This window comes from Musca domestica, unplaced genomic scaffold, assembly GCF_030504385.1.
Source record: "Musca domestica strain aabys unplaced genomic scaffold, Musca_domestica.polishedcontigs.V.1.1 107, whole genome shotgun sequence".
In the NCBI taxonomy this organism is placed as follows: domain Eukaryota; kingdom Metazoa; phylum Arthropoda; class Insecta; order Diptera; family Muscidae; genus Musca; species Musca domestica.
In genome coordinates, this window is record NW_026712125.1 from 1,208,694 (window position 1) to 1,220,303 (window position 11,610).

The window sequence follows — 11,610 nt, forward strand, 5'->3', positions numbered from 1 at the left end:
TGGCCTGCAACAAATTGTGGTTTTGTATTCATGTCCATGTTCTCTGGCCAGGTTTTAATCAATTGTGTCCACAACAGGCAAATAATTAAGACTAGGATTACATGTCGACATAGTCGAGCGTAAAGCCACAACTGGAGAAGGGAGCTTTGGTTTGGAAACCCTGACTGAATGCGTAAACCAAAAGTGCACGTCATCATCATCATCAGCATTGGTTGACAAGGCTTGGCAGGTTGGGGGGTCTGGCAATTGTGGTGGCATCAAGTGGAGCATAAACTGAGCCATCAAATGAATGCCTAATGACCGGAGTAGATAACGTTTTTGGGCCAGAAAGAGAAACGAAATCTTGGCAACAACAATTACAGTTTGTTAAATGCTCATTAAAGCGTTTTTCGTAGCCAAGACCAAAATCTCTTCCATATGCAATTGACAGGTTTGGTTGAACGAAAGAACAAAAAGAAAAGAATGGGAGAACAGATTAAACACATAACCAGTCATTTTGGCAGGCAAATAGCCAAAAAAAAAAAATGGTAAATCCTGTCAGACATACAGACAGGTGGAAAATGCAATGCAAAAATGGGGATGTAACTCGAAAACTTCAAGGCCATCTGCAGAAGAGAGGGGAAGTGACGTGCGCAACAAAGGCCGCATGGAAATCACAGCTAGTCTCTCAAAATTCCACTTCATGCTCTTAATACTACAAAGCTGATTTGGTTTCTCGAATCATTGATGCATTTAGGAGCGGATTATGCGGCCTTTGTGTGTTGATTAGAGGGCAGGTTTGACTTGAGTTCAAAGCAATATTTTTTTAGATTTCTAAAAAAATCTAGAAAGAAATTTCCTAAGTCGCTGAGGAAATTTTTTCCATAGAAAAAAAAATCCTCAGCCGCTGAGGAGACTTTTTTCCATACAAAAAAAAATTCCTCAGCCGCTGAGGAGACTTTTTTCCATAGAAAAAAAAATCCTCAGCGGCTGAGGAGACTTTTTTCTGTAGAAAAAAATTTCCTCGGTCGCTGAGGAGACTTTTTTCCATAGAAAAAAATCCTCAGCGGCTGATGAGACTTTTTTCCATAGAAAAAAAATCCTCAGCGGCTGAGGAGACTTTTTTCCATAGAAAAAAAATTACTCAGCCGCTGAGGAGACTTTTTTCCATAGAAAAAAAAATTCATTGGCCGTTTGAAGGCCATAATTCGTGCCAAAGGTAACCAATTCGAACAAATCTAAACTTATACTAAAATTTGATGTTATTTCCGACAATTTTTGCTTTCATTCAAAAAATACCGAATATCGAGAGGTACCGATGTATCTTATTTTCAATACCAAACATCCTAAACACAATACAAAATTTTCTGCCAATTTTTGAAACTCTACGTCAAATAATGTGGACTGTATCGTAATTTAAACAGACAGACGGTAATCGTTAACTCGACTTAAAATTTCATGTTGATTATAAATATCCTTTATGGGGTCTACGGCGAATATTTAGGGGAGTTACAAGGTGGAGGGTATAAAAATCACATATCTTGGGAGTCTCTGCGAATTTAAAAAAAAAAACAATTTTGTTGCTGGTCTTTGAACAATATTTTTAGAAAATCCACATTATCTGATAGGCTCTGACAAATATTTTTTAAAAAATTCATGGTCTCTGAATATATATTTTTTAAATCCTCTGTTTGTTGGTGGTCCATGAGAAAATTTTTCAAAAAATCCACGTTTGTTGGTGGTCCCTGAAAAATATTTTTTTTAAATCGCATTTGTTGAAGGTCTCTAAAAATAATTTTAAAATATCAACGTGTGTTTATAATCTCTGAAAAATATTTAAGAAAAATCCACATTATCTAAAAAATATTGATTAAAAAATCCACTTCTTTTTTTTTTTTTTGGTCTAGGATAAATAATTTTAAAAAATTCAAGACTCTCGATGGTCTCTGAAACTATTTTTGCGAAATCTGCGTCTGATGGTGATCTTTAAAAAATATTTTTAAAAATTCTACTTTTTTGTGGTCTTTAAAAAATCACGTTTTTTTGTGGTCTCTGAAACTATTTTTGAAAAAAGCACGTTACTTTATTGTCTCTAAAAAAAGTTTTGAAAAATCCCCGTTTTTTGGCGGTTTCTGAAAATATTTTTCAAAAAAAAATCCACGTTTTTTGGTGGCCTCGAAAATATTTTTCAAAAAAATGCAAGTTTGTTGGTGATCTCTGAAAAATTATTTTTAAAAAATTTCCGACTGTTGGTGGGCTCTGAAATTTTTTTTTAAATCCACGTTAGTTGATGGCCTCTAAAAAATATTTTAAAATATCCACGTTTTTTGTGGTCTCTGAAAAATACATATTTTTTTATTGTCCTCCAATAAAAAGGGAGAAACATCAATTATATTTCAACAGATCACATGGCGTATGATTGTTTTTAATTCATCTGTCCACATGACGTATGATTACTACTGGCTCACGGAGGTGTATGAACACGCATTGACATACAAAAGTAAGTATACGCCACAATCTCCACAAAATAGCCAAAAAGGCTCTGCTCGTTTGCTTTAAAAATTCTTTGAGACATTTCAACTCATCCAAACAATTTCAAACCATTTCTTCCAGAAAAGAAACAGGAAAATTTGGGGCAGTTGGAGGTTAACATTCCACCACATTTTTCTTTGTCCAAGCAAAAGGATACCTGTAAAAAGGTCATAACTTTTTCCCAGTTGAATCCTTTCTGGTTGCTTTGCAATCTTTCTGTGGCTTCATTACAAAGAAAATGTTCTTTGTTTTTGTCGCTTGGATAAGAGCCCAGTTCTTCTTCAACGTCTTCTTTTCTTTCCTTATGGCTTTCCACCAACTGATATAATTTTCCCAGTTCTTTCTACGTTCCTTTCCTTGCTACAAAAAGCCATTCAAAAGGATTTCACAACACACATTTGCACGTTTCTTCGCCCCGTTTTGTTTTTTATGTTGGATATTACATATGCATGACCTCTTTGCAACTAATTGAGACGAATCATGTTCAATTCTGACCAGTCGGTGGCAATAACATTTAGTATAAATATTTTATGCTATTGCAGAGAGGAGGTTTTATATTCTTTTATTTACTTTCCTTTAGTTAACAACGAAACAAGAATAAGAAAACAAATTATTGTGGAACCAGCCATTTTTATTTTATTACACAGAGACTTGTGGCGTATAACTAATATTAATTCAATGTCCTTTGGGGCGTATGGGTAATATCAAAGGAAAATATGCACACACCAAAAATTAAGTTTTTAAAATTCTTAGAAACTCAATAGTTCATGAAATGTTTTCTAGGAGGAGATATTTTTTCGTATAGAAAAATAATTCTCAGAAACTGAGAAGATTTTTTCGTCGAGAAAATATTGTCTCAGGAACTGAGTATAGAAACACAGTGGAGACTTTTTTCCTATAGAAAAAATCTCCTCTGGCACAGGGGAGACTTTTTCCGTATAGGAAAAACTTCGCCTCTGGCACAGGGGAGACTTTTTTCCGTACAGGGGAGACTTTTTTCCGTGGAGACTTTTTTCCGTATAGAAAAAATCTCCTCTGGCACAGTGGAGACTTTTTTCCGTATAGGAAAAAATTCGCCTCAGGCCCCTGAGTAGACTTTTTTCCGTATAGGAAAAAATTCGCCTCAGGCCCCTGAGTAGACTTTTTTCCGTATAGGAAAAAATTCGCCTCAGGCCCCTGAGTAGACTTTTTTCCGTATAGGAAAAAATTCGCCTCAGGCCCCTGAGTAGACTTTTTCCGTATAGGAAAAAATTCGCCTCAGGCCCCTGAGGAGACTTTTTCCGTATAGGAAAAAATTCGCCTCAGGCCCCTGAGGAGACTTTTTCCGTATAGGAAAAAATTCGCCTCAGGCCCCTGAGGAGACTTTTTCCGTATAGGAAAAAATTGTCCTCAGGCCCCTGAGGAGACTTTTTTCGTATAAGAAAAAATCTCCTCTGGCACAGTGGAGACTTTTTCCGTATAAGAAAAAATCTCCTCTGGCACAGTGGAGACTTTTTTGGTATAAGAAAAAATCCACTATGGCACAGTGGACACTTTTTTCGTATAGAAAAAATTCTCGCCTGGCACAGGTGAGACTTTTTTCCGTATAGGAAATAATCTCCTCTGGCACAGTGGAGACTTTTTCCGTATAGGAAAAAATCTCCTCTGGCACAGTGGAGACTTTTTCCGTATAGGAAAAAATCTCCTCTGGCACAGTGGAGACTTTTTCCGTATAGGAAAAAATTCTCGCCTGGCACAGGGGAGACTTTTTTCCGTATAGGAAAAAATTCTCGCCTGGCACAGGGGAGACTTTTTTCCGTATAGGAAAAAATTCTCGCCTGGCACAGAGGAGACTTTTTTCGTCTAGAAAAAATCTCCTCTGGCACAGTGGAGACTTTTTTCGTCTAGAAAAAATCTCCTCTGGCACAGTGGAGACTTTTTTCGTCTAGAAAAAATCTCCTCTGGCACAGTGGAGACTTTTTTCGTCTAGAAAAAATCTCCTCTGGCACAGTGGAGACTTTTTTCGTCTAGAAAAAATTCTCGCCTGGCACAGTGGAGACTTTTTTCCGTATAGGAAAAAATTCTCGCCTGGCACAGTGGAGACTTTTTTCTGTATAGGAAAAAATTTTCGCCTGGCACAGGGGAGAGTTTTTTCCGTATAGGAAAAAATTCTGGCCTGGCACAGGGGAGAGTTTTTTCCGTATAGGAAAAAATTCTGGCCTGGCACAGGGGAGAGTTTTTTCCGTATGGGAAAAAATTCTGGCCTGGCACAGGGGAGACTTTTTTCCGTATATGAAAAAATTCTCCTCTAGTGGAGATTTTTCCATATGGGAAAAATCTTCTCTGGCACAATGGAGACTTATTTCTGTCTAGGAAAAAATTCTCCTCTGGCACAGTGTAGACTTTTTTCCGTAGGGACATATTCTTCTTAGAAACTAAGATAAGGATAAGATATTTTTTCTATTTTTTCTTATTTTGCCTTTCATTATTTTCTTCCATTAATACATCCTCGGCATTATCATCCTAAGCAGCCGCTGTCAAGAAGTTGATTAGTCTTCACCATCCAATGGCAATGGCAGTTTGCTGTTGATTGATTATTTTGCGCTCGTTGCTGTTGCTGAAAAACAAGATAACATCAAAAGGTGAATGAATCGACTATTATTTGCCCAAAAGCAGACTACATTAATGGTGTAGAAAATGTATTCTTTGCATTTGCAATTAATCATACGCCCCCCGTCACCCTCAATGGGATACAAATTAATATAAATCATACGGCACAATGTAATTTGTGTTTATTTTTTGGCTACGAATTTAAGATGAAAACAAATTTTCTTTGGGAAATTTTTCTTGAGAAAATTTCTGAGATTTTTTCCCATGAATAAATAATCAAATAAAAATAATTCATTTAAATCAAGTCCCCTAATTTTTGTTATTTTTTCTCTCTTCTCTTTCCAGGTATTTATTTATACAAAAAATTTCCCTTTAGCTGTTCTGCAATTTTCCAATTTTGAGAGAAAATCAAAGTGCAGTTTTCCATTTATTTGCTGATCAAACGTCAACCCAAAAATCCATTACGAATGTTAAGTAATCAAAAACTTGTGATATGTGAAGCAACCAACAAAACATAAAAGTTCTCCAAAAGACGACGAAGAAAAAGACGGAAGCGAAGTACCACCATCACCAAACCACGTCACCATTCAATCAGTCAGCCTGTCAGCCAACCAAAAAACGAAAAAAAAGAAAATCTCAAAATATTTTTTTTTATTTCAAATCAAATCAAAAAGTCAATATACTTTGCATAGGTAAGTAGCTCTAGAGCAAAAAAAAACAAAAACCTAGAGATCTCTGGCACAGCTGCCTAAAAATAAGCCACATTCTTTGCCCACACATATTCAAACAGCTGGAAAATGAAATCTCCTTAGCTGGGCTTCCCCCAGAGGTATCTTCGTTAAGAGAGGTGGAAATGGGTGGGGTGGTTTGTTTTCTTGGCCTTGGCAAAGCATACTTTTAGGCAACATGACGTAAGAGAAACTTCTTACATTACCTACCTCTCTCTCCCTCACCCTCCCACACCCTTCACATTTATTTAGTGGTTTGTAATTTTAAATTGACAGCAGGTGTTTCCCTGGTTTGGCGCAAAATTCTCTAAAACATTGGCATGTCTTTGGCTCAGCTGTCTGTATGTCTGTCTGCCAGTTCTGCCAACTAAAAACAATCTTTTAGTGAAATTGCCAACAAACTCAAGGCAAAACTACACCTTGGCCCAGAAAACAAACCTATCCATTTATTCCACACACATTTCTTCCAACTCTGTTTAGACACCCTCTTTTTGCCGAACCATAAATCACTGGCATATTGGAAATCTAACATTAGATAGTTCGGTCGACTTCCTGCCAGGCGGGTGGGTAATTATAAAAATCCTTTTAATTGCCACCAAAAGAAAGGTGCATCCTTACGACGTAATTGCAGTCGTTTTTTTTTTTTTTTGTTTTCGTTTCTTTCGAAAAGAAAAACTTCTTTGCCAATCGTGTAATTTATTGATCAAACTTTGAGGGCATTGCTAAAAAAGGGGTTTGTTTTCAAGACGCCACAAAGTATGCAATAGAAAATGTTTTAAAGAAGGTAATTAAAAGTAGAAAAAAAAAGAGAAAAATACAAATTCACAGGGACTCGATGGCTATGCAACTTTTGTAAAAAAATGAAAGAAAAAAAATTAAAAAACAAAAAATTAAAAAAATGTAAAAAATGAAAAAAAAAATTTCAAAAAATTAAAAAAAAAATAATTAGAACAAATTTAGAAAAATGTTAAAAAATTTTTAAAAAATTAACAAAAAATGAAATAAAAAAAAATTCAAAAAATTTAAAAAAAATATATAGAAAACATTTAGAAAAAATTAAAAAAAAATTAAAAAAATTGAAAAAAAATTGCAAAAAATTAAAATGAATGAATATGAATGAAGAAAAAAATGAAAAAATTAAAAAAAAATATTTAGAAAAAAATTAGAAAATTGTAGAAAAACAAATAAAAATGCTGTAAGATCGGCTGGCCGAACTTTGAATATCCTCCACCATTTTAAACGAATATGGCAATTTTCAAAAAATAAAATCCGTTAAAAATGTTGTTATCATCTTTAAAATACAGAATGTAGCCGTTATATTAAGGTCTATAAAAATAAAAAAAATAGAAAAAAATTTTGAAAAAATTTAAAAAAATTGAAAAACAAATTATAAAAAATAAAAAATATGAAAAAAAATTAAAAAATTAAAAGATTTTAGAAAATTGTAGAAAAACAAGTAAAAAAAAATAAATAAATAAATAAAATCCATTAAAAATTCTTTTTAAATCTTAAAAATACAGAATGTTGCCGTTATATAAAGGTCTATAAAATTTTGCAAAAATTTAAAAAAAAAATTAAAAAAAAAATTGTAAAAAATTGTAAAAAATTAAAAAAATTTAACAAATTTTAGAAAAGCAAGTAAAAATGCTGTAACTTCTGCCGGGCCGAACTTTAAATACCCTCCAACATTTGTAACGAATTTGGCAATTCTCAAAAACAATAAAATTAATTAAAAATTCTGTTAAAATCTTAAAAATACAGAATGTAGCCGTTATATTAGGGTCTATACGATAACGTGGTCCAGCATAGGCAACTTTTGTCATAATCCTTTACAATATTCAGATGCGAAACTTAAAAAAAAAAATCGGTGAATAATGTAGCTCAAATCATTAAAATACCGAATATCGGGAGGTACCGTAATTGGGGGGCTATACCAAAACTTGGACCTTTATATATACCATGTTCCGCCACCGGAGCTAGAACCCATTACGAACTACAAATAGTAATTTTTAGTCAAATCCGTGGGAAAATGTGACAAAATTCATCAAAATACCGAATATCGGGAGGTACCTTTATATGGGGGCTATACGAAGACGTGGACCCGCATACACAATTTTCTGTCACAGGCTGAAGTATCCATTACGAACTTCAAATACCAAATTTGAAACAATTCCGGTGAATAATGTCGCTGAAAACACCAAAATACAGAATGTCGGGGGGTACGGTTGTATGGGGGCTATACAAAGACGTGGACATACATGACCCATTTTCAATACCAAAAGTCCTGCAGACATAATACACAATTGAGTAAATTTTTATCAACTTATTTCAAAGTTAATATACAAAAGTTAATATACCCTCCATAGATTGGGGGAGGGTATAAAAATTGTGTTGCCGGAGCCTATACAAATTTATAAAATTAGAAAAAATTATTTAAATTTTTTTTTTTTTTTTTTTTTTTTTGTGCCAGAGGAGAATTTTTTCCTATACGGAAAACAATCTCCTCAGTTCCTGAGCAGAATATTTTTTATACAGAAAAAAGTAGAATTTTTTTTTAAAGGAAAAAAGTCTCCTTAGTTCCTGTGGAGAATTTTTTCCATACGGAAAAAAGTCTCCTCAGTTCCTGATGAGAATTTTTTCTAGACGAGAAAAAACTCTCCCCAGTTCCTGATGCGAATTTTTTCCTATACGGAAAAAACTTTCCTCAGTTCCTGATGCGAATTTTTTCCTATACGGAAAAAACTCTCCTCAGTTCCTGATGAGAATTTTGTCCTGACAATATTTTGTCGAGAGGCAAAAAAGGGACACATTTTCCAATTCTGAAGTGCCTCCTATAGTCCAAAGAAGGTATTGTTACTCATACGCCCCCCATAACCTACTGCCTCTATCCATATTAATATAACTCATACGTTCCATTGTAACAGTCTGATGAGTAAATTATTTTAAGTGACCCAAAAGTTGATGTTTATTCGTGGATGTTAGTGTGTGTATTCCTGTGCGAATGTGTGTGTGAATTTACCTTTTTTTGAGGTCATCAAATACAATTATAACAGCTTCCATGTAGTTGTCAGTTTTGATAGAGCGTGTGCTTAACATTTTTTTATTCATTTAATACTTCAGGTGAAACAAAAAAACAGCTTTTTCAGAGTTGAAAAGCAAAACACAGACACACACAAAAACACATGCATGTAAAAAAGAGTATTTTTTTTTTATTTTTTTTTTTTTTTTTTTGATGGACCCCTCTGTTTTTAACTAAGAGACTTGATGGCTGTTATAAAATTACATTGTTTAAAAGAACACAAAATTCAAAATGATATGGGGGAGGGTATGATGAGTTCGGGAAAATGTGGGGAAATAAAAAATCGTATTTTAGCATCTGAAAAAATTTTGATTTGAATTTAAAAAAAATATATTTTTTTGATCTGCTTGTTTCTACCATCATTTTTAGACGCCCCTCGTTGCTATACACAAAAAATTTCACTCGCTTGAATTTTGTGTTTCAGGTTGAGCGTTTATTTTTATTTACACACCTTAAAGTATGCAAGACCATGTTTAACCACTTGTATATGCCCTAAAATATACGTGTGTGTGTGTGTAGAAATTGACGACTTGGACGGGCCATAAAAAAATTTTAAGTTTTTTTTTTCACATTCTCTTGTCGGAGACACCAAACAAACAAGTGGCAGCTCAGGGCACCAAAAGGATAATGTCGAGGTATAATTTTGCTAAACTAAAGTTTTTTTTATGACCTTCATTTCATGCCTTGATTTACATGGTTTCATTTGCAACAGAAGGCTGGAAAGTTTTTCAATTTAGAGGTGAAGAAAAAAACTGGAGGATATTTTTTTTTTTTGAAAATTTGGATTTCTGCTTAGAATAGGGATGGGTTGGATTAATGCATTTCAGATCAATATAACATTTAACTTTTAGCCCCCCCAAATTCCATCAAAACTTCCAGCTATTACCCTATCTCACCTACGCTAACCTTAAAATTTTAATTTCTTCTGTGTCACTGAAATCCTTTCGTTATTCCTCAACCATATGTTAACCAATTTCCATGGAATCCCACATAATTTCCCTAATGAATGCCCCGGGCTTTTTTTGCTTTGTTTTGCATCTGTCTATGCTCTACTCTTTTTTGTCGCCCTCATTCGTTACAAAGTTAAAACTCGTTTCAAATGGCTGTCCCAAATGTCAGTCATCAAAAATCTCTTCTTTTTCCTCACACACACACACACACACACAAGCACACAAGTATCCTTGTGTGTGTGTGTGTGCTCGAATGTAAACTTTTATTTGTCTCACTTGCAGTGAAAGTAAACACCATCTTGCAGGAGGTTTCAATGTAAATTTTAATTTTCATAGCATACATTAAGGCGCCATGAGAAATTCTACAAATATGTTGCGGTAGACTAGGTGCATGACAAGCATAGAGTTATGAGCCCGGTTATTTGTACTGTTAAATTACTATATTATAAACACACACCCGCAAACATCTGTGGCCAAGGAGAATACAAACACACATTTATATATAACCAGATTTAAATTTTGACAGGACAAATAATGCAATTCTAAATTATGACAAAATGTAAATATGGCAATTAGCAAATAAAGATATAAAAGAATCAATAGGAACTGAAGAAAAAATTCTCCTCTGACACAGGGGAGACTTCTATCCGTACAGGAAAAAAATCGCCTCTAGCACAGGGAAGACTTTTTTCCGTATAGAAAAAAGTTCCACTCAGACTTTATTCGCATAGAAAAAATTTTGCTCAGGAACTGAGGAAACTTTTTTCGCATAGAAAAAAAATCTGCTTAGGAACAGAGGAGAATTTTTTCGTGTAAAAAAAATCTCGCTCAGAAACTGAGGAGACTTTTTTCGTAAGAAAAAAAATTTGGCTCAAGAACTGAGGGAACTTTTTTCGTATAGAAAAAATCTCCTCAGTGGCTTTTTTCCCGTATAGAAAAAATTTTCTCGAGATACTTTTTTTCCGTATAGAAAAAATCTCCTCGAAAGACTTTTTTACTTCAGAAAGAAAAAAGATATCTTCTGGAGACTTCTTTTTCGTATAGAAAAAAAATCTCCTCAGGAGGAGACTTTTTTCCGTATAGAAAAAAAATCTCCTCTGGAGGAGACTTTTTTCCGTATAGAAAAAAATCTCCTCAGGAGGAGACTTTTTTCCCGGTTAGAAAAAAAATCTCCTCTGGAGGAGACTTTTTTCCCGGTTAGAAAAAAATCTCCTCTGGAGGAGACTTTTTTCCCGGTTAGAAAAAAATCTCCTCTGGAGGAGACTTTTTTCCCGGTTAGAAAAAAATCTCTTCTGGAGGAGACTTTTTTCCCGGTTAGAAAAAAATCTCCTCTGGAGGAGACTTTTTTTCCCGGATAGAAAAAAATCTCCTCTGGAGGAGACTTTTTTCCCGGTTAGAAAAAAATCTCCTCTGGAGGAGACTTTTTTCCGTATAGAAAAAAAATCTCCTCAGGAGGAGACTTTTTTCCGTATAGAAAAAAAATCTCCTCAGGAGGAGACTTTTTTCCGTATAGAAAAAAAATCTCCTCAGGAGGAGACTTTTTTCCGTATAGAAAAAAAATCTCCTCAGGAGAAAACTTTTGTCGTATAGAAAAAATCGCCTCGGGAGACTTTTTTCGCGTATAGAAAAAAATTCCTCTGGAGGAGACTTTTTTCGCGTATAGAAAAAAATCTCCTCTGGAGGAGACTTTTTATCCGTATAGAAGAAAAATCTCCTCTGGAGGAGACTTTTTTCCGTATAGAAGAAAAATCTC

The 11,610-nt window shown here is 34.3% G+C and overlaps 1 protein-coding gene across 1 annotated transcript in view; it reads left to right on the top strand.

Moving 5' to 3' along the window:
- The window catches only part of LOC101889178 (putative uncharacterized protein DDB_G0271606), a 236,041-nt gene extending 229,390 nt beyond the window's left edge, over nucleotides 1-6,651 (top strand). The window contains exon 3 of the mRNA XM_059129053.1: nucleotides 5,446-6,651. Coding sequence (XP_058985036.1) covers nucleotides 5,446-5,538 — 93 coding nt within the window. The 3' untranslated portion in view covers nucleotides 5,539-6,651. The remainder of the gene's footprint in view (nucleotides 1-5,445) is intronic.
- The last annotated feature ends 4,959 nt before the right edge of the window (nucleotides 6,652-11,610 follow it).